Consider the following 24729-nt stretch of genomic DNA (forward strand, 5'->3'; position numbering starts at 1 on the left):
GCTTTTCTCATTAGTCTCAAAAATGTTCCATTTTGTAGAAAGAGAGAAAACCAGCTGAATCATGGTTTATTTTACAATTTACTGCCTATCAGAAGAAAGACCAGTCAAGCGAAAACAGGACTGCAAGAGGAAATTAAGCCAAACTTTACCTTACAGACAGAGAGGACTAAGTCATAAGATTGACATCCCCAGATAGCAATATGGGCAAGAATAAGATGGAATGAAATTTACAAATTAAAACTACAACATCTGCCACTGAAAACAAGATGGGAGAAGTAGGTTAAATATATTTACAGGTTTCCAAATTTTTTAACAAACAGAACTTTTAAAGTTTATTTTCCAGTGAAGCAGTGTTGCATTGGAATCAGGCAATTGCTACTTGTCACAGTAAGCAATACTCACCTCTGATTTAGCAGCAGATGATGGAACTGTGATTGGTTTTGTTTGACCAGTACTTTTTAATTGGATAAAATACAATTATTTGATGTACTTTTATTATTTAATAAAACTGATTATATTTATGGTCCTTCAGACTTCACTTATTAGTGGTAAAGCTACTCAGGAGGAAATAAATTGTTAACATCAGCATTACCTGACTTTTTCTAATTTCCCCTCATTCTTAGATTTCATACCATGTACAATACAGAGATTCCAGAAGGTGTTTGTTTTCCTTTGTAATGAAAAGATGAATCATACTATTGAGCACTCAGCAACCCCGAGTGTCAATTTCCAGGAACTTACACACCTAAATAGGCTGTGTCACACTGCACTAACACTCCTAAGAAATGCCAGGAAGTCCTATTAAAGATGGTTATTGGAATTTGCTCTTCATCATTTTTATTTTATTTTATTTTTTTTACAATTCCATATTTGTGCATTTCCAAGATAACTCAAATAATAGAGATAGACACCTCTGGGAAAAGCAAGCGTGTTTAAGAGTAAATCTCTGGAGAACGGTTTTCTCAAACTACCTAGACTGAAAGCACATTGACTTAGCATTCATGTAACATCAGCAACAGAAAGTCCTTGGGAGTATTCTTTTAACACTCATTCGTAGTTCACCTCACATTGCTTTCTTGAGCGAACGCAAGCCACAGCTAATAACCCAGCTAATAACAGCTAATAACCCAGCTGAAAGCTTATGTTAACTATACACATGTTAACTATTACTATGCTATACAAGCTTAAAGCATCAAACCATTTTTAGACAACTGGAGAAAACCAGCTACTATAGAGGAGCATTTGGTTGTAGAAGATAAATAGTCACATAAGTAGTCTCTCCTTGAGTCATGCTGGCCAAGGACACAGCCCTCCCTCCTGGAGGGGGCTTCAACACCATTCCCTGCCTTCAGGGCTTTCAAGCTAGAATGTAATATAACGTACTCTACTTGGACTTTCCCAGCTCTGGCTAGTTCAAAATGCTGTTACTGGCTTCTGGGTAGGGTCCAAGAGGTTAATAACTAAACCTTAAATAGTTTGGCACTTTAATTATGAAGTTTGGCAGCCAAACAACCTCTCGGGTACTCCACTTTGGAGCTCATGCACGATACCAATCTGCCTGAGTTTGGCAGAATTGTGTTACAATACATACAAGTTCAGCATGCTGAACCTCTTTCTAGTTAAAATACTAACGAGAAGATGCTAGGAAAAAAAAAAGCCATTTGTAATGTTCTTTTAAGAACCTGACATAATTTTTAGAAATTTGAATTAGCACTTGGATATAATTTGAAAATAACCTATAAACATATTCAAACCATTATCTAAGCAGTCAACAGCTACTTAAATCTTTTGTGTCCAAGTATTGTTTTCTTGCAGTTTGTTATTAAGCTTTCAGAAACAGGAGGGAGAGCTTGCATGGTGAAATATGCAATTACAGAAAGAATGGCAGATAGATCTTTCATTGTGTTGTTACCACTCAGTAACTTGCATTAAAGCTATCTGCCCAATGTAGAAGAACACAAAAACAGTTTATGTTAAAAACACTGCAATTAATATTTATGCCATTAAAACCTTTGACAAGTTTTCTCACTTTCTATCCAATATAAAGCAGGATGAAAAATGCATTGTTAGTAGCAATAGGATAAAAGTTTCTACTTAAGTTTAACGTATTTGCAATGCAATAAGAAAATTGGATAACACCAGTCTGCTCACTAAGATTTGTGTAATATCCTCTTTAAGCATTTTTTGCTCTCTGTGTGTTTGTTTCATTTTGAGAAATACAAATAACATAACTAAATTTAAAGGAAATATACATTGTCATCCGCATCATCATTATGGCAAATAAATACTTCAGTCAAAAGAAGCATGAGAACAAAGTCAGAAATTGAATTTAGTAATTTATCTTCATTTAACTTTCAAGTAAGGATTTCAACATTCATATTAGACAACCAAAATAATATTCCACAAATATAATCCAACAACAACAGCATTACTGATCTCTGATTATATCAATAACCTGAATTATTTGCAGATCATCCCACATTATATTTGAGTATGGAAAGTGCATAAGTACAGCCGCTGGAGTAAGAAATCTGATCCTAACCCAAACCACTGATCGATTTCTCACAGATAAAGTTCATGATCTATTCCACTTGGAAAAAAAAAAGATACAGATAAAGATACTTCCAAACCTCAGTGGTTGCTTGGAGGAAATAAAATAAGATCAGTGTCCACTAAGTTATTTACATAATTATTATAAGTTATTCCTCTGTTCTAGAATTTTAGAATTAGATCATGGCAGTGGTCTAGAAAAATAAGGCAGACTGGTTGTCAGGTCAAGTGGGTTACAACAGTGATTTAAAAACTCACTTTCCCCTCAGTGTGGTGAATGTGTTTCAGTATTTTCATAACATATTATCATGCATTATGTCTCAAAATCAATGCAAGATCAGGCATGGTATGTGCATTGGGAAACAACCTAGAAGCCATTTCTTTGGACAGCCCCAACACCATCCCTATAGATTTTCCCAGTAAACTAATACCCCATCACTCTTAGATCTAAAATGTCTACACTGTCTCACAGTGAAAACAAACAAAAAACACACCTACAACCTTATCTTTAGAAGGAATGCCCAGTACAATTTGTGAAAACTTCCCAGGATTTGAAAGAGATGATGCTAACATAAAAGTTACTACTTTTTACATTCAAGCTATTAACAAGAATAGGCTTGTAACTACTTTGCTAAAGCTTTAACAACTGCTTATATTTTTTGCATTTTGAGAAAGCATTTCTCAATATTCATGCTGCCAGATAACACAAGTAACCATGGGACAATTTATTTACACTATGAGAACTGCAGCTATGGAATTTTGAAAGCATTATCTTCACTTTTCATTTCTGATTTTGTACTTTGAAAGCAACGTGGGATTTTACATAGCAGAGAGGCTTACCCTACCTGACCCCAATAATTTCAGATTGGGGATCATCCCTGTCATACATGGCATTTGCTGTATTACTACAGATGGAATCTTTAGCCCATTTGTTCCAGCCTCTCATGTCCAGCTCTCTGCTTTGCAGGCCACTCAGCAAGGGGAGCACGGGGAGAGGAGGGAGGCAGGGAGCTGCACTGTCAGCCAGGCAGTGCTGTGCAATGCAAATGTAGGTCAGGAAGCAGAGAACAACCTCTTTGCTCCGTACCCAAGGCAAGAATGAATTGAAAGGCTTTCCATGGCAGGAAGCTGGGGGAGGGCTGTGGAGAGCAACCTTGCAGCAGGTCAGTTAAAAAAGCTCTTGAATGTGAAAAAACAGAAGAGTTAAATGAAAACCACAGCAGCTGATCACCACCACACAGGTTAAAAAATATATATACATGCCCCATATAAAGAGGGCAGGCTTAGTCATAAAGAAAAGCACTGCAACGGAGGCCAAATTAGAAAGCAGCATCTAAACTTCTAGTGATTAGCATTTGCATTTCTTCTCTCCTGGAGAAAATAAAAATCTAAGGTAAATTCATTCATGTGACTAAACGTCTAACTTGTGGTAGCAATACAAGCTTTTTATTACACTCTGTACCAAAGTAAGTACAAAAAACGATGTGATGGCACAAAGAGCAGGTCAGGAACTGCATACAAGCTATTTAACATACAGGAGTGCTAACAGAATCAAGTCATAAGGCACAGAGAACTGGAACAGTTTTACCTAGGACTTGCATTTCATTCCCAAAGAAAGTGTTTGCTGTATTTTTCATCTGTTTCTAGTAAACTCAGAAGAAAACCAGGCCTGGTACAATGCGGTACCTTCGTCTCACAGTCAAATGATGGTAAAAGAATTCAGCTGAACATGGGATACAGATGAAAGCTACCATGTTGCTGTACTCATATTACCATGGCAACAGTTAAAAGAGCTCTCCTCAGCAGTTAAATCTGACAGCTTTCATGGTAACGCAAACTGGATGATAGTAATGATGCGTTTCGCTCCATGAGCCGACCAGTGCACAAGTCAAACCACAGGGTATGAGCCATGCCCCTCGCTGTCCTCCCTGCACTGCCTGTGGTCAAAGCGTTCTGACCGAGATCGTCACCTCCAGTTACTTCTCACAAAACAAGTCCCTCCAGCACAGGGAATGCTCGTGGCTTAGAGCTCTATGTAGTCTCAGAGGTTTCCATCTGAATGCTGAAGTCGTGCACAGACGCTGTACCAGGTGGAGAAGTCAAGACTGCTTAAATGCTTGACGGGAATGCTCTCAAAGGGCTCCGTTCACCTGGGAATGCTTGAGGAAAGAATACGCTTTCTACACAGTGAGCAAAGTTGCTGCTGCTGCCTTTTGCATCATTTGCTTGAGCAAGGAGCAGGAGGTGGTGGTGGCTGGCATCTTACTATAATCCTAACCAATATGTAACCAACACAGACTTCAAACAAAAAAAGCACTCCACCTCACTGAGGGCCAAGGTATGCTGACAAATATGGAAATATTTCTCTGAAAACAAGTCCATCAAGACAATCCCATCCACCTTCTTCTAGCCTATTTAAGCTTTAGCTAACATTAACTGATGTGTTAGCTGTTAAACATCAATATTCCATGAACCACTCACTATGACCTCCCAGATACTTAGCTTGGGCATGATGGAAGAGCCTCTACATATTTACCTCACCAGAGAGAAAAGTGTGTGAAGTGTTATTCACCCTAATGTTCTGAGGATAACAGGTTTGACTTTGTCTCGCATTGATTCAATAGAAAGAAGATGAGAAAACAGCGTGAAACCCTTACAAGTTTAAAATTTCCTAAGGTAACTATTTCCTCTGATCTGTTTGTCATGTTTGCCAGCATGTAAGAGCTTAATCTTTCAAAAAGAAAACAAAGTCCACAAAGAGTTAAGTATTCCCAGTTCTTCCTGTTAACATATTAACAAAGTTTCATATTATTTTAATTTTCTTTTTGGACATGCGCCATCACAAAAACACTGAATTCCTCCACTCTTGAGAAGTCAACAACATCTTTCTTGTGGAAAGGCCAAGTGTTCCCACTTCACAACAAGCCCAGGGTTTAAAACAAGAAAAACTGACTGCCTCAAGGAATGCTTTTTTAATAAAATACCGAACAGGTCACCAAGGAAAACAAAAACCTAACTTGCTGCCTTTATTAAAAATTTAACATAGCCAGCATTTAAATGACATCAGGTCTAATAAAACAGACTGTCTACGTTTCTTCCATTCACTGTCACTGCCATCATCTCTAAACCAAGTATGAATTTGGCACATGAAAAAGCTACGTCATACTTAAAGCCTGTTGTGCCATAATATATAGGTTGATGAGAGATAAAACAAAATGAATCACTGGAAAATGCCATCTGTGACCCAGTCTAAAATTTTTTTTATGTAAAAAAAATTCAGTACTGTCACTTACTGCAAATTCCAGCCTTTTTATAGGCATTCCTCCAAAGTTCATCCAGGCACTGATTTTTGTAGACATAAATATTATCCAGCCTTACGAATCAAGAGAATAGCCAATTTACCATTATATCATCTTTGACGAATTTAAAGTTTTTCACTTTACTCATTCTTTTTTTTAAACTTTGGAAGGAAAAACATTTTTATGTCACAATGATTTAAAGAAACAAGACAGTAATTTAGGTGTGTTCTTCACATTGCTTAAGATTCCAAGATAAGATTAAATATCATATACACACCTGAGGGGACTACACATCTGTTCCTCGAAAAGCAAAATTGCAAAGCTTATGCTGTTAGCATGATGAAGCACATTGAAAGGGGAATAAAAATAAATAAATTACATAGTTCCTAAGTATAAATGTAACTGCAGCTGAGAAGATATTTACAGTAATGCCCCACCTGATATCAAGAGAAAACTGTAGGAACTGATTAGGAAATAAGAAACAAATAGGAGCAGATGCAATGAATTAATCCTAAATTCAATATGGTTAAGTTGAAAAATAGCTAAACCATACTAATTTAAAAAGTCTGCTTTCTGAATTCTCAATATGGTAAACATAGGTATCTAAATTAAAAGAATGATAGATAAGCACAGTTATTTTCCTTTCCTAGCAAGTCTACTTGTCACATCTAGCAAATATATTATTTTCCTCCATCTCATTTTTATTTATTTTAGAAATGGATGCTGAAAACAAGATGTTCAACTTCATTAATGTTAAAAAAAGGAATGACAGCCTTCTCCCAATAGTGTTGGGGACTCTGATCTTCAGTAAAATGTAATGCTGTCATATTCATAAAAACGAAAGGAAAAAAAACGAATCTCAATCCTTTTTTCCCCCTTACATCATTTTCTAATAGTACAGGTTAAACAACTCAAATGATTTATTGCCCAAATTTCACACAAGCAGAGAAGAATAGATAAAGTAGAATACAGTACACAATCAAATTTCCTCCCTACCTCTCTTCCTATTCATCAAGAGACTTCACACCTATGAGCGCACACTTTCTGTAAGTACCATTTTCTGTACACATTCTATAAATCAAATCTCTGTCAGAAACATTAGTTTTGTTGTGTGCAAGACTCCTTATGGCAGTCAGACTAATATTAATTGTTTACCTCTTCCCGTTCCGTAAGAGAAATACCTACAAACCTCGTGCTTACTGTTTTTCCTGTAAAAAATATCTGACCTGGAATAAAGCCATTTCCCCCCATTCCTTATCACCATGTTGCCTTGGACTTGTATTTACGCCACTGGGAAGCTGTTATTTACGGGACAGCTATACTGAAATGAATCACAACTACTTCGAAGTTCCTTACTTGTCAGGAACTGCATGAGATTTGTGCCTGAAGTATTAATATAATGCACTGACTTTTGTAAAAGAGCTGAGCAAGCTTTTCTCTTTTAAATTTTTGTATTCTAAGGAGCCAATTTATTTTCTCCCCAATTTTTCAGTACAAGCTCAAGTTTTTCAGCATAAAAGCTACAGAAAACAACAATGCTGGTTCTTCAAAATCTCACCACCTGAAATGGTATTCCAGGAAGCAGTACACATGGCCATAAACCAGTGAAGCGCTTCTGCATCTATGCTCCAGCTTCAAATTAAGAAAAATTGCAGCTGAGTAGTGCCTGTGTGCTGAGAGGACTGATTCAAGCATGCCAGGAGGGTGAAGAGCTGGCCTTCACCCTGCTTATCCAGTCCACATATATAATGCAAGGTGGCAGATAGCTCCCATTTTTTTTTTCTGTGACACTTAAAGACTTCCAAGCAAAAATAGCTTTCAGTATTTGCTGAACACATTTCACACTGGCTTTGTCAGTTAGTTAAAATGAAAAATTACCACAATGAGATGAGTTGCTGCAGAAAAAAAAAAAAAAAACCTGTTTCCTTCCAAGGCCAACTAAATAATTTGGCATTTCATTTGTATCAGCAACAGACAAGAGCAGCTTGTCCTGAGCTCTTGGGAAGTGAACAAATACAGAATTGTTCTTCTAATGGACAATAAAGCCTTTTCTTCTTGCTGCCCTACTTTCTTTCTTTGCCAGGAAGGAAGATGCCTTTTCACAGCTCAACATTTTCACAATATAACAAAAAGATGCAGTAACCCTGTGCAAGTAACAGTCTTCTTTAAGATACAGTATGAAAAACGGAGTGCTTTTCTAAACAAACCCCATAACAATCTCTCTCTCCGTCTAAGCACCCCAAGAACACACTAATGACAAGATATTTTCTCTCAGGGAAAAAAGTCTAACTGTTCTTAAACATATGGACATTAACTCCCCAAGTGGAGCTTTTTTAAGCCTGCATTCTGAAAAGATGACACAAATCTGTCTGCTCCCAATAAATACCAAACTAGAGTTTTCTGTACAACATTTTCAAAGCATCTAATGAGCTACATTAGATGTTACAAAACTGGTCACATTTTGTAGACCAACTGATGCTGTCATGGACTGAATTTGAGCCAAATGACTCCTTTCAATGGCTTGCCATGTAGCAGTGCAGAGAAGTCCACTGAGAACTAAATGAAGACCAAAAAAACCAAAACAACAACTTTGTAGCTACTCTGTTACTCTTCTCACGTGGATATTCTGACACTTCCATAGGTGTTACACAGTAGATATCTCTTTCCATTAAACTAAAGGAGAAAAGTGAGGAAACAAAGGAAAGCTTTGTTTCAGGAGAAATAACTAGACAGAACAAGCACAGAAATAAGGTAAGAAATTCAATCCTAAACCATGCGTATAGCCAAATGAGAAGACAAATTTTAAACAGCAGGTTTATAGCAATGAACTTAAGTAGCAGGAATAGGCGTTCATCGTGTAATGAAAACACAAGTTAAATGTGAGAGAGTGTAATCTAAAAATAGATATCAACTGCTATTTAATTTCCTATTGTCTTCTCACCTGAAAGACCACACACATTCTACATAAAAGTGAAGGCAAACCAACTACCTTTGAGCTGACTCACAAAAATAAAAGCAAATGAAAGTGATCAAACTTCTTTTTTGATAAGCAACTAAGGAACGATATTCATATAATGAAAATTCTGTAAGTTCCCATATTTACGACTCCTTTCACATGGAATCCAAAAAATCTTGAATTGTATATGCTGGAAAAGGCATGAACTTCATAACTCCGTTAACAATAACATTGCAGTTCAACATAACCTAGCCATTACTACCTGATGGAAGAGGACTGGTAGTAGTATTTTATTTGCCCATCTAATTCAGATTATATATATGTAACCCTACGTAACCTTAGCAGCAAACACGCAGCACTGAAAAACAATGACTCAAGAAACAAGAGAAGTGAACAAGAGAAGCAGGAAATACATATGACAGCCTTGCAAAACTGCTCAAGATGCAGTGGGTTCATTCATGATTTAAATGTTTATAAAAGATTCAAGTAAAGGTGAGAAGTCAAAGCATATTAATTTAAACGTATTAAATTCCCCCATGAATTTTCCAATGCAGGAGTAAGTTGGCCTTTGCTCACTGTAAACCAAGGAAATTAAACGACAGCTAACTAAAGTAAATTTATTCCTAAAGACACCACCAGCCAATGGCAATTTTATGCATTATAGCTTATGAATGTTGATGCTGTACACTTTGGTAATCTGCTTTAATTTGCTTAAGTGCCTTGATCCAGATATAGCCTTAAGGAATACTTGCATATCACCATAATAGATGGCATCATTCTTTGTATTGATGAGAAAGGGTTATTTCTGAATGGCAGAACTATGAAGCATTTGTACTAATAGGAAAAAGATAATTGTTGAAGGCAAGTTCCTACTGATTCATAGTCATAGCACGTACAAATTCAGGAGACAACAGTTCTGTCCTGGAAAGACTTCAGGTATCTAACTAGAAATGGAAATTAACTTGAGATTTTAACTATTTAAAAGAAATCCTACACTGGGGAGAGCAGGGGCTGCAACAAAAGGCTTAAAGGAACTTCAAGAAGATTCCTGAAGGTTCTGAGTGACAGAGACTTGAAGGTCACTGAGAATAAAAAAAAAATTGAGTTTCAGACACAGGGGAAGTATTCCCCCTCCTAACCTGATGAAGCTGCACACAGCTATGCTCCTTTGATTAACATTTAGGCCACAGCAAATTTCTGGAAGTGCTTTTGCAACATCTGTCACAACATCTCTAAACAAGATGGGAATCCAGGAAAACTCAGTGCTGAAAAGGGCAGAGCTGAAGAACTTGATCTGTTAAGTACCACGGATCAGCAGCAGGTTGGAGGCTACAACAGCATATCCTAGAGTGATTAGGATTCATATGTATAAAAGAGAATGCCTGAGAATGCTGCTGGAAGCACAGCAGGTCCTCTGTCAGCCTCTCATACAGCAGCACAGTAGTAAAAAAAAAAGCATAAGTTTGGTCAAAGTTTTATCAATATTGACGTCCTAACACAAAGAACTGAAAACTGAATTCAGATTTCAATATGCATGTACCCTTCTGTGTAGAGAAACTGTTATCTCAGAGTGAAAAAAAAAAACAAAAAAACAACCAAAGACCAACAGCAGAGAATTAAAAAGCAAAATACAGAGTCACACTTAAATTTATATTGAATTGTATCAATAACAGACCAGGGTTAGAGTGAATGGGCTGTTAAGAAATAAGGACAGAATACATCTTTTTCATCCCATTAAGATTATGTCACAAAGCATAAGAACTTAAATGACTGCGAGTCCTCTCTCCCAATAAACCTTTCTGTAAAGAGCAATTTAACTGCAAGCAAAATATTTCTCTCACCACCTTCACACTTTCTACACAATCTTATTCTACTTTTTACCCTTGAGAGGATCTGCCCACACCATCAGCTTTTAATCTTATGGACAGAATTAATTAAGCATCCTCCCGGGGAACGTGGTAGAAAATGGTAAATTCTACTTAAGCCAAAATTCATCCTTTGCTTTAAACAGAACAACAACAAAGATCAGAACATATTTCTCAGAGCTGTGAACATCATTACATTATATCACACATACAAAGTATCAACATATCCCCAACGCATTTTAATATAGTTTAAATATGACTTCACTAAAGCAGCTCTTCATCGAATTCCTTCCAGTTTGCTAAATATTAAATGTCAGGCTTATCAATCATTTCCATTCCACTTACAATAACATCAGAAAGTTCCACAATTTCCTTAAAGGTATGACTCTTATTCATAACTAAGAACTGCTGCAACTATCAGTATATTAGCGACTGCTGTTAACATTCAGTATGTTCCCAAACTTCACCTGGATAATTTGAGCTGTTTATTACTTTTAGTATTACCTTCATCATAACTTCACATAATGGAGTGATAATACTTGAAAATACTTTCTGCATACTGTACATTCCCACCTACAATACATTTCCTGCATAGGGATTATTGTTACTGTGCTCACTGTTTCAAATATGCATGTGCCTTAGATGCTTCTAATGGGATTAGAAGTCACAATATTTGATAATGTAACTTAACTATAGGCACTTCTACAGAGAAGAAAATTAAAGGACATGAAGATCTTGCTGAGAATTGCCAGAGGAGTGAATATAGGAAATACACAGGATATAACATTCTTGCTGAACTTTAAAGTAATATTTATATGAAAAATACCCTTATTAAACATTTACTGCATCCAAATGCAGGTGAGCAAAATGCCTGACAAGATGTTTCTTTCATTAGCTCAAATGGCAGGTGTAGCAATACACACTTTTACAAAGGGTGTCGTGGATCAACAAGGAACCTGATTTCCAAGACCAGATCTTAAGAAATTTGCAAAATTTGAGCCAAATACAAGATCACCTTTTTGAAGGGAGATATAATGATAGCCCAGGTACTTCAGCATCCCTTTAAATTTTACTTTCTAAGACAGAACAGTAAGTAGATAGCAATGCTTATGAGTACTTCACTGTCTTAATCCAAACCTCACCTGCTGTTCATGTCCAGATATTCTTGGAAGTTTTTTTCATTTTTCAAGACTTAATTTTATAGTAGGTTTCACATGTGTAATTAGTGGCACGTTATGGCATTGTGACACTGGGCTAAGTGATTAACTACAAAATATGTCTGAGGGCCTTATATAAAGCCTTCTCTCCATCCAGAAGCCTTTTATTTTAATTAGTAACCTCAATGGAAAACAAGACAAGATGAATCAGGAAGGTTGTTTTTTCTAATGACAACTGTATTCCATTTAGGTTTTGGTAATACCACAGTTTGCTTGCCTGAGTTGCATCAGCCACTCCCAAGGCAACGAGGAAGCAAGAGGGATTAATACCACTACAGGATGCACCTGAATTTTCTCTGCTCCAAAGTAAAGCAAGAGGTTCTCATTCTCATAAGGACACCCTCAGCTACACTGACATTCCTTCTCTCCTTCTGACATGCTTTCTGAACCTACTTTCCAGTTCCAGTCTAACTTAAAATCTTTTTTTAAATCTTTGTCAAGTTTTATGAAAATCACTAGCTAGAGAAACAAGAGGCCCAGGTTAATGCCCCTGAGGAAGGAAAGGCAGGCAACACTCTTCCTGTATCTCCCCAAGACAGCAGCACCAAGCCACCACAAGGCACACACCTGCACTGATCAGCTGCACATCCCTCCAGGCTGAAGTAGCACACAAGGAGATACCACCTGATCCGAGTAGAGGAGAGGCTTGGGGAAGTATAGAGAAAAACACTGCTTTATGGCCTATGAAAAACCCATAATTTCAAAATAAGTATCTATTTGAAATTAAAAAGTACTGTGAATTTACAGCAACTACAGTTAATGAGAAGCAATCTTTCATCACTATTACTGTGCTTAGTCACACAAAGTTTTGCTTCACACATCCTTTTAAAACTGATGTGTAAAAACACGTCTGTTGCTTATGCACATAACCCACTCATACACCTTCATGCAGGGAAAGTGTCTGCTTTCAATCTTAAAGAAAAAGGGGAGCAAGATATTTTAATCTCAGTAACATGTCTTACGTCTTTCTAAAGCAGCCAACCAACCGAACAGTACCTAAAACTATCTGCCAAATGTAAAGCCAAGGTAAGGCAAAACAAAACCACATTTTGTTAATATCCATGCTATGTGGAGCCTAGTCAGAAGTTTTATATACTGGCTAATCAGGAGGCATATTTGTAGGACAAAAAAAAAAACACAAAAAACAACAAAAACCAGTTACTCTTATTTATCAATATACCAACAGCTTTAGATAACTTAGCTTTGAACAAACTACTTAAAACAGTAAGTACTGAAGATGAGTAAAAAAAAGAAATCTTTGAGAACAGCTTTCATGAATGAGAAGGAAATCAGTGTTTCCGTTCATGTTCATACTGTACGCATCTGTGCAAAAATATTAGAAACCAGATTGTCTTCACCTGGTAAGTATCTTCAGTGTTAAATCTCAAGTTGCATACACACAGCATTCACTTAGAATAATCACTGAACTAAAAAAAAAAAAAAACAGAAAAATTCATTATCTTTTGGGAAATGAAGCATGTGTAAAATAGGAAGTGGTGAATGACAAGTAAGAACCACCATGTACACGGACACATACATACACAGGGCCTCTCTGCCCTCCAGACACAGTGTCTCCATGAAGGTTTCAGAGACTAAAGGACCACCCTTTCCAGCAGCAGTGATGCAAGTAGCTTCTGCAAAAGCATATTGCTCAGTAAAAACATAAAAGTAGCTCCAGATGGCAGCCCTGCAGACTGCAATCATAGGTATATTCCAGAACACTAGCTGAGTGAGCCATAACTAATGCTGGTTTTTTATATAGCCTTTACTGTCATTTACCTAATAAGAATGTCCGTGCTGAAACACAGTATATCCAGGACCACCAACTGCGAACCTGAGTGTGTCAGAGCTCTGTCTATAGATTCTCTTCTCATCAAAAGTACACAGAACACGTTCAAGTATCCCAGGAGTGATGGGGATTCAACAGCAATAGCACACGGCTACACAAAAGGCAGAGAGGCACATGAACACATTGACTTAAGAGAAATGATAGAACTGCATAAAAGTAAAAGCTGTCTCAAATTAGTTACACCAACTACTCAGCCAATCAATAAAAATTTGAGCTCCAAGTTTGATTTAGTCACTGCATTATAAATCGAGAAGCATGTTAAACTTCAAAACCACGTCAGAGCCCCTATTTAGAGGCAACAGGATTGCAACCTGTATAATTTTTGTAGCAAATGTGGATAAACCTGGAGGGAGAACTGATGATGTAAAAGCGTATCACCGCATTCTGGCCACCTGTCTTTTCACATGCTCATTTCCACTTCTTTACTCTTCCACATCCCAAATGCCCCTAGACTCTGCCTCTAGGGACACAACAGGTTCCTTGTCAGTACGTCTCAGTTTCCATAATGAAGAAACTGAGATGTCACTAAGACTGTGTAAAATTCAACTGTAAGCTGTCTAACATGCTGTCTGAAGGCTTAGCACACGTGTACTTGCGCCTTGCTGAGTTCTCTGAGATGGTCAGGTGCTATTTAGAAGGAGCAGTGGCAAGTTATGAATGTTCTGAAAAATTTGGAATTAAAAATTTCCACTGAAACAACAACTTCTGCTTTAAAAGGCTATGACCCCAATCTCTTAAATAATTACTGATTTCAGATACGCCTCAGCGGAATGCTAAAATCTTCTTAGGGATGTCCATTATCTCAATTGTTAAAGATAGGAGGTTAAAACAAGCTTTTATCTAGACACTCCTTGGGAAAGGTTCCTAAGACCTATATGGTATTCAAACACTGAATACATCTGAATGCTACACAATAGCTCAACTGTTTTATCACATTAGAAGAAATGTGCTGACAAATGGTCAACTGAAGATGCAGCTAAATATTTAGTAGATATTTAATTTGCAGAAGGAAATACATCGACAGTACTGCCTAATGTGTGAGTAAAGTGCGTGATGTTTGGTCAGAACAATTAAGACAAATATTTAAGTATGTAGCTCCAAGTCAGCTAGCATCATTGCACAATTCTCATTAAAATTTTTATTAATAGATCAAATTTCAAGGCCTGAGAAATGCAAAAGAAACTAAGCCCCTTTACAAGTTTCAAGCAGAAGTTAGAAGAACACAAAATTTGCTGACAATTTTATTTGAGGTCATGTTTCCCAATAAGGCTGACTGCTGGAGCATTTGGAAAGGGCCCAAGTCCTAGCTCAAAGCATACAGGGCAGAAGAGTTCCTTGAAGGGGCACTCACAGAGCTAACAAAGCAGACAGCAACATTCAGCCTTAGGTCAAGACAGGTCTAGCAAGTCATCTTAAAATTCATACTAAGAGTTTTTAAGGCTTTCAGGCTTTTTTTTTTTTTTTTGGAGTGCTCTGTGGGTGTCTGAAGTTCCAGTTCAACATACAGTCAGAGACTCTTTGTATTCACATTCTCGGCACTCCTCCATTCGAATTCCTCAAGGGCCTGAGGTGCATACCACAATCTCTCTAAGCATGCTGACACAACCGGGTTTTACACAGAACAGTGACTTCAGACACATTCAGTAACAAAGCTATGTGGCTTGAGCTCTTATTCTCTTCTATTCAGTGGCACACTGGTCAACAGAAAAATGCTCAACTTCCAGATGTGTGACTCGTTACACAACATCTACATTTTTCCTTGAATTTGCAGTTCTCAGACTCTAAACCTATTATGAGGAATAAAAGAGGCAGTTCTATTGTAAAATGCAGTACAATAGCAAGATATCTTGGCACAGATATACATGATTTACGATCACTGAGAAAATGAGTGTGGCATTGTTCAACCTAACATTTGCTTGAAAGCAGCATTTGTGTGTCATTTTCCCCAGTTTTTATCAACTTGACTGTTTACATTAAAACTCTCAATGGGAATCTTTATTTCACGTTTGAAAAAGGATTGGAGCAATAAAATGCCAACCACTGAAATGACTGTATGGACCTTACAATGAAAAAACTTACAAATCAAATGAAAACAAAAGTCTCCACCTTACACATTACTCGAGGAACACTCTCCCACTCTACGCAATTATTACAACAGGTCCCTCACCCTCTTTTGCTAGTTAGCAGCTAAGCAGCCTCACAGTGGCCTCCCAAGCACTGTTGCACACAGAGCATACACAGAAAGTGGTTGGTCCCACAGAGCAGGGGCCATGGGCAGGCTAACCTTACACTGCTTGGGGAATAACAGCCAGCTTGTGCACTGCACTGCTTTAGAGGCTGCTGCAAGCACTTTCAGAGTCACTTGTTTTGCTGACTCCTTCTTCAATACCAATCCTTTCAAGTATTTTAATGAGATTATGACATATAAAACCAGCGATGCAGGTAGAATTAGTTCTCTCACCCCAATCTAATGTTTAAGATGCATTTAATTTTTATTTACTTTTGGAAGTTAAATGCTTCAAAACTGGCATAATGAAAGACAATGTTAAATTCCATCAAACATTTCTGGAAACTCATTAATGTAAATTAAAAAAATAATCTCATGTATCTCCCTGTTTACATAGAATCCCAATTGCTATATAAAGTGTGCAAACACCACGTTGCTTGCTCCAGCCCCTGCATGCTTCCTCTCCACTTGTCCAGTCTTCACAGTGCCAGAAACTCAGCCTTTCCCTTCATTCTATAGCACAGTAATCTTTAATACATATACCAGCGGTTAAAAAACCTCTCAGATAAAATAAGAAAATCACTAAAACTCACTCAGATTTTGGGAGCAGCATCAGTAGCATACTTTCATGACCTAATACTCAAATATGAGACTGATCAAAAACTGCTGAAAAACACTCTGACCTTAGACACACTAAAACATTTTCCCAATTCCTTTGCAACGAAAGGAAACATAAGCCTGTGTGGCTTACGTTGGGACATTCAGTTTTGTTAGTACATCACCTCAATACCTCAGAGAACTGTTATATCCACCTGTTTATGGAACACTAAGAAAAGCAAATGCCAACAGTTATTTCTGGCTGCATAGAAGTGCAGATGATCAATGACAGATCCCATTAGTTTCAGAAAAACAGTAGACAAAGGGAGCTTCTGTGCTTCCACAGCTCTGATTACTGAAAGAAAATAGAAATTAGAAAAAGGAGAGTATCCCAGCAATTAGGAAAAGCAACAACAATTTCCATAAGGAAGACCCTACTACAGTAACACGTAGATCTTATTCTCGTGTCCAAGTTTCTAACAGCTCTAAACTACGGCTGATGCTCAGGACTCCCAGAAATGACAGCAACAGAAAGCCTTCCAAGGGGTGTCAGTCTATTCCTTTCTTCCATATTAAATTCACGAAAACTTAATAATAATAAAGATAGATAAAACAAGCAGTGACCAAAGTTGTCAGGGAGAAACAAATATTACTTGCACGTGCACAAACAACACAAAGCAAGCTCTCAGCTTTGAGGGGATACGCTTGAGCACCCATCTATAAAAAGCCAGATCTACCAGGCACATATGGAACCAGCAACTTCTCCAGTATCCTAGAACAGATAATGACAAGACAGCTCGTTTGCTCTGATCTTTGCATCTGAAGCTATTGCAACACTGAGTACCTCATATATTCTATTGAGAGTAACCATTAGGCCAAAATTTAATTATATATCCAAAAAACAGCAACAACAACCATGAAAATCCATTTTCGAGGTTTCCAGAGGATACTGACGTAGTCTCAAAGCTAGCATTTCTTTTCAGCAAATGAAAAGCAAACAGAGAATGCCCTGCAAGAAAGACAACGTTGAGAATTTCAGTTTAAAATTCTTTCTCAGCATTCCCTCGCATCCTACGTGGTACAAAGCTATTAACATATTTCTCTTCTGCAGCCCTGTGCCTCTTATTTCATTCATTTCCAACAGTGAACTTTTCTACTTGATAAAAACCAACCAACCTAAAGAAACTACACAGAAGCTGCACTGCTATACAGAGGGTTCTGCTTTGAAATGAAGTCTGCAGGTAGACCTGTGGGTTTCTCAAAGTCATGCCGCACAGTTTGCAATAAGCCGCTGGGCTCGTTGAGCTATCACTAGGTTGGTGGTTTCCAAAACATCAGCAGCCAAAGCAAACAGAAAGTGCCTGAGGTATTATCAAAGACATCTTGTTACAAACAATTCCAGGTCCAGAATAATGAAACCATGGCTTCGCAAGAATTCATTAAATTCGTCAGCTCTTCCTAAGAGAAAGTAAGCGCATCAATTAAGCAAAAACTCGTTGCAGGGAAGAACTGCCAGCAGCACAAGTTATTTTAGCTGACATTACTTCAAAAGAGCCCACCATTCACCATCTGTTCTGGCACAAATTTTGAATGCTAAGAAAGTTTCCAGCATCACTGATGAAAAGAAAGCAGTCGAAATGCAGAAGTTTGTTTTGCTGTTAACAAGAACAAGCATCTAGGACAACTCATATTTCAGTAAGAACAAATAAAAAAGAGTCCTGCACACTTCATAAAATGGATTACAGAGAAATACAGTGCCAAGTAGAAGATATGTTGGGAAGATAACAGGGAACAAATGAAAGACATCTTGCAAATTTTACATCCAAAGTGGGTGGGTAGCTCCAGACAGTGGGTCAACAGTTTGCATGCCACATAGTAATCACGTCTACCAAGCTTTTCCAGTTGCCAACAAGATGGACACTTACAAAAACCAATGGCTCCATCAACCTTTGAAGGGAAGACTAGCCATCAAAATTAACTGTACAGATCAGGAAAAGAAAATAAAGGACAAGGAGTAACAAGGAAGCCAAGGGAATCAGTAAACAACAACAGAAAGATAAAAGCAGAGAGAGATGGTACCACCAACATGCACACACTCAAACGAACTGCTTTTTCAGGTTAAACAATCTCTTTCAATATGAAAGTAGAAACAAAAGTAAATGAAAAAAAAAAGAGTGAAGATAAAAGTAAAATACTTGATTCATCTGTGTTGAAGCAGTACTTCCTCTTGCAGAAGTAAATTCTAAATGTCTCTCTAAAAACTTTTGGTGAAACCTCACTTGCACGAATACGTGAAGTTTTACTTCTCTATGTTTTAAAAGACAATGAATTCAACTGGAAAAGGTAAAGAAAGTTCAGATAGGAATCAAAAGCTTATTCCACAACACAGCTTGTTTAGCCAAGTCAAATAAGTTTTATGAGAATGACTGCTCTCTGTAAGTACGTCAGTGAAAACAAACACCACAGAAGAAACAGAAAAGCTATCTAAAACGAAAACAACAGTATAAAAATAACAGCTTCAAACTTCACTCACCATTCAACTAGAAATTAGAGGCCTGAAGTTCCAATCTAACAGAAATCTGCCTAGCATTTCAAGACCATTGGGATGTTTGATGAACTCTCAAACGGGACAATACAAATCACCCTTACTGTGAGGATGGCAGAGAAGACACCACATAGGCAGGGTGCAATTCCAACACTATATCCAGATTCCCAGGATTTACCAATAACAATTAAATACTTTTCCATACATTAGGGGGAATAAATTACTTCCCCCATTTTCTTCTACATTTATATAGCATTAAAAATAGGAACAAAATACACACACCTACAAAAACAATAAAACCTTGTTAACTTGTAGGAAATTAAGTGTCCTATGCAAAAATGTGAAGATTAAGGATTGGGCCTATGTAGATCCATCACTGAGAAAATCTGAGCAAAAACACATGAACATTTCTAAGCCACATAATTAATAGATCCATTCTCTCCATCCAAATATGAAAAACAGTTGGTATGGCATTGCAAGTAAGGAGTGAGGTGAACATCTAAGGCACTTCTTCAATAGTTTGTAAAATTAGGCTCCAAAGAACCTCTCACAATTTCTTCCTTGGAAAAAATGCTGAATGACAGATGGAGATTTAATATTTCTCATGAAAGCAGATGATATTCACTGTGCAGTCACAGCAATACTTCAATTGGTTATACCAAGAAGTTCTACATCACGTTGCAAAAATTCCTTAATTAATAATTTTTCAAATGTCAGTTTTATCTTTCTCCTTAATGGATGAAACCAGCAAGGACAGCTTAATATTTCAAACCCCAAACTTCAGGTACTACATTGTACATTTGAACTACATTTTCTAGAACAAGATGTTTTATTTATCTTTTCATCAACTTCATAAAAACTTGATTGTTAGAGCTCCTGTGCATTGCTTCTCTTTTAAAATCTTTACATTGACAAGTCTGAAATGTCTCAGCTACTCTACTATAAGCTTTCTTTCACTTTTCATAAGGGAATTTAAACTGCCTATTTCCTAATTCATAATACAACTTGAAACAAACATTATGCCACAGAAATCTGGATCTAGTGTAACACTGCTGATGAATTGGCCTTAAAACATGCAGTGGAGAAGAGCAAATCTTTGGACAGAATAGGTTGTTTTCTTTCCTTGTTTTCTTAATTCATCCACGAGCATCAGAAGGAAATCTACTCCCTTCTTAAAATGTTGCCATCCAATTACTATTCTTATATAATATTTTAGAGTCTGAATGAGGTTGGATGTGAAAGACTGAAGCAAAAGCTTTTAATCTAACTAGAAAAGGCTCTAAATGATTTTAATAAATTTACATTCAAAATATCATTTTATGTGAGCATCAATTGTGCAAACCAGAAATAGTGCAGGGATTTATGAGTATTTAACGCTGTCGATTCATCAGATTTATATAGGTATGCAGATGGCAAAAACTTTAATGAGGGTTCTGCATTAGTTTTGTAGCATCTGTCCTACTCACCAGCAGATCAGAACAGTATTATTTTGAGAGTATTCAACCCATTTCCACAAAAGCAAAGCAAAGAAACACTGGCCAAAAAAATTAAGAAGTCTGCTCAAGGGCCTCTCATCTTTATGCATAACAATCCCCACCAAAAGCATGATAAAGTCATAGAAAAGTCAATTTCACTAGGCTAATAATTTTCAACAGTAACTCTGACATTTAAATTTATTTTTATTAAGCATGGAATAGGAATCAGCAGTACTCCAAAATCTAGCTTTATTAGTAAAATTTTCTAAGTATAGTTTCATCACAAAGGAAAGATGCCGATAACAGGTATACATAAGGCTGGACAAAAATCCCAGTCAAGAACAAAAAGGCTCCACCTCCACAAGATAATCTTGCCAGGAAAGCCTTCCAACTGAAAAACTTCTAGTGAAGACAAACCCCTTTAACCAAAATCTTTAAAATGAACGAACAGATAACACCTTTTCACGCAGAAAAGCGACCATTCCTTCTATTAATCAAATGAAATGACCTTCTGGAGCCTAGGTAAGGCTGACAAGAAACACGTGACTTCTGTAAAACATATTTAAGAAAATCCTTTAGCTTACCGTTACAGATTTCAGAGTCATTCCATGATAGGTGCCCATGGTATCAATTTTAAAGCCCTCCGTTTCTGCAAAGTAAGAGAGTTTCCTGTAAGTCATGACGAGCATAGCAACATAATTTAAGTGGAAAACATTGGAAATATCTTTGAAATTATTTTTATAAGTAACCCATACTGCTGTTGCATTTAAACATTCTGTTTATGCTACAAAACCCAGTTAGTATTTAGGAAATCCGTATTTTCCTTAGGCAGTGGTCCACTTCGCATTTCTGCCTTCCGTAACCAGAGTGAGTGCTTCTGTCACACAGAACCATTCCAGAGAAAGGATGTGAATTGAAATCTTTGCAAGAATGTAGTATAACATGCACGCAGCACCAGAAATTCCCTTCACTACAAAATGGAGAAGCAACTCACTCTCAGAATGCACTATATTGTAACATATTCAACTTTAGTTGTATGAATGCGAAAATATACTCCATTAGAAACTCGTTTACCAAACATAAAACCACAGCTGCTTCCTATGATAAATTCACCTCTGCAGTGCACTAAAGGAACAACGTCATTATGATATCCACACAACAGAATTCACATAAACTCACATTACCAAACCCAAAGTGATAAAAAGTTGTTTTGGGTTTGTTTGCTTTCTTCAATTTGGAACAGTTTCATTAAGGCTGAATTTAGGCTAAGTGCCAAAAGCCCACAAGCAATCAATGACTAAACCTGCTGCTAGCCTTTTTAAGTTTGTAAAATCCTTTTCTGCCCTATCCTCACTACTCTACAACCTAAGTCAGCAGAATGTGGCCACCAGAATTTGAAGCAAAAGTCTTCCATTTGTACATTCCCTAGTCTCATATATACGCTGTCCTAGCAGTGGCTAGCAACCTACACCTTGATTAGTTCATTCTTAAAATGGCACAACAACATCTAGTCACCAGAGATGGACATGATAACACACCAACACAGTGACTGTGAGCATACGTATACTCACAAGCAACTTTTGCTCTATTTTAACTAATAAGATGAGGTGCTAAGGGATTTGATTTAGTAGTTGGGTAGGGATAGTGATAGGAGGATGGTTGGACTAGATGATCTTGTAGGTCCTTTCCAACCTTATGAACCTATGAACCTATAAGGGTACTCAATACTGTGCAGAAACCCTTACTAGAAGCCAGAATATGACTACCACTTATTGCACCATTTTCACAAAATGCATCAGCATAAAAACTTACAAACCAAAAATAATGCAGAATTGAGATTAATACTTGTACTCGACCCTACAAGAAGTCCAAGAAAAATATCAGACTTTCAATGATGTTAAAACTCCTTGTGCTTACCATGAGTAAATTAAGTTAAACTGAAACCCAGACAACCCTGACAAAGCAGATGCCCTAGAATGCATCTATGCTTGTTCATCCTTTCTTCCTTTAGATGAGGAAGATTATCATACAGTCACAGGAAATGAAGCAGAAAAGTTCTCCAGATTTTATGACTCTCCATTGCCTAGAAAAAGATACCCAAGAGATTAGAATTGATCATGCTTCTCTCACCAAAGAGATGGGTATCTGCTTTCTAAATGCTGTTTTGGGTTTTCTATCAGGCCTACCACCAACGCCTATACACAGAAATCTAGTTATTTTGCTGGCACTGTCTACCATGTCACAGGCCATTTCTCTACCTCACTGCTCAAACTGACCTCAGCTCCATCCCTCCTTTATCTCAGCTTCTCTAATCCCTTCCATTCTGCAGGTCTTAACATTTTTCAACCTTACAGAGTTCATTTTGAGGAAGCAAAATACAAGTACAGATCCGAGCACTGCTGTGCCATGACACTGAAAAAAAGGCATCCCTTGTAAACCGATACCGCCTTGTTGCCTCTCCTTCTGAGTTCAATGTGTAATTACTCACAGCTCAGGAATAAAGATAATGAAGCTCATCTGACAAGCATTTCTGTGGATAACACTTTTCTCAGTGACAATGATACTGGTCACCATCTCTGGGCAAGGAGCACATTAATATTTCATGTGGTGCCTGAAGCCTTGCAGGGTGCTTGCTAGAGCTCCCTCCTCTAAACTGAAGAGATGCTTTAACTGACCTGGAGTGAACAAATCAAAGATGTACAATCTAGGACGATGGTTCCTTGGGGATTGCAGACAATTACCGACAGAGGAACCCCTCCCCTTTCCCAACTGACCTACAGTTTCCTCCTACCTCTAACATAGAAAGATCCTACCCATTTCAAGCAGACAGCCCTTAGCAAGGCCAGCAAGTAGCACCCCCACCATGCCAGACCTACCACAGTTCATTCCCTCTCAGTACAAACCCTGGTTCTGTAAGTACTTCTACACATTTATTTTCCATTTCAATTATTTCTTTATACCAGGATCATTATCTGCTTTGTCCCTAATAAAACCTTGTGCTCCTCCTGAATTAATGAAAAAAGTTAACCCATGTCTCCATCAGCACTGCAAAGGGAATAAAAGCCCACAGAGCCAGCAGCACAGTTAGAAAGTAAATCAAAGAGGAGAGAAGCACCTAGCAGGGAACAAGCCTCTGTTCAACCACTAATGGTTTCATTAAAAAAAAAAAAAAATCTACTTAAGCCCCTTATAAAATTTGCCCTAGTTCATGCAGTGAGCCACAAGAGCCACTAAACAAGGCCCTGGGTCTCACTGACTTCCTGCTCCAGACTTATGCCAACCCTTCCTCCTAGAAGGAGGAGTGAGTGACTAGGGTCCTAAGAGCCAGCTGGTGCCTCAAGCATTAGAGAGTGGGCTCCTAGCCTGCTGAACGCTTCCAGCACGAATATAAGCCTTCCAATGCTATTAAGCAGGTAAATAAAAGACTCCTGATTGTGAGTAAATAACAGCATAGTGTCTTTATTAATTACTTATTGTTGATTAATGTAAATCTAAAATAAATGAAATGGTCAAAAGAGAATGCAGGTGCCCAGATGGATTCCTGCAAACAGATACTGCAGCTGCTGTGAGGTCTCCAATGGACACCAGGGCCTGCTACCTGCAGACAGAGTTGGATCAGCAGAAGGACCCACCTCCTAAACAGCTTACCAGCTGTCAAATTTCCTGTCTCAAACTCTTAAACAACTGATGAATGAGTGTTAAACACTGGCAGCTTCCAAATAACCACAGCAACCCTCTTAACTGACAATAGCACAGACACTCATTCCTCAGAAGTTTCTCCCTGATCCTCTCATTGATATAATTTTCCATGTGATATAAGTCACCTGCAGAAATAACCACTGCTGACAGCAGGAGCCCTGACACTTGTACATTCACACCATTTTTAGAAGGTCATAGGTTTCTTCTGCACACTGAACCTTCAGTTCCAGTCCCAGTATACAGCCTATGCAAAGCAGACAAATGCTTCCAAGTCAGGAACTCCACAGTAATGGCTTCATTCCCACTTCAAAAATTATTGAGTCCGTTAGCCAGCCTTCCACAGCTGTTCGCAGAAGACATTCAAGGGCCAGGACAAAATGCAGCAAAGGATTTCTTCCAGAGGATTCTCTGAGGGTAGAAACTGACCCTGACACAGCTGCTCAAAAGCAC

At 37.7% G+C, this 24729-nt stretch overlaps 1 protein-coding gene across 1 annotated transcript in view; it reads right to left on the reverse strand.

The window, feature by feature from the left end:
- The window catches only part of CDC73 (cell division cycle 73), a 95811-nt gene that overhangs the window by 44742 nt on the left and 26340 nt on the right, over positions 1-24729 (reverse strand). Inside the window, exon 10 of the mRNA XM_065744122.1 lies at positions 21165-21229. Coding sequence (XP_065600194.1) covers positions 21165-21229 — 65 coding nt within the window. The remainder of the gene's footprint in view (positions 1-21164; positions 21230-24729) is intronic.

The sequence above is a fragment of the Cyrtonyx montezumae genome, unplaced genomic scaffold (assembly GCF_038088225.1).
Source record: "Cyrtonyx montezumae isolate F1298 unplaced genomic scaffold, pur_monq_1.0 scaffold_1, whole genome shotgun sequence".
Classification (NCBI taxonomy): Eukaryota; Metazoa; Chordata; class Aves; order Galliformes; family Odontophoridae; genus Cyrtonyx; species Cyrtonyx montezumae.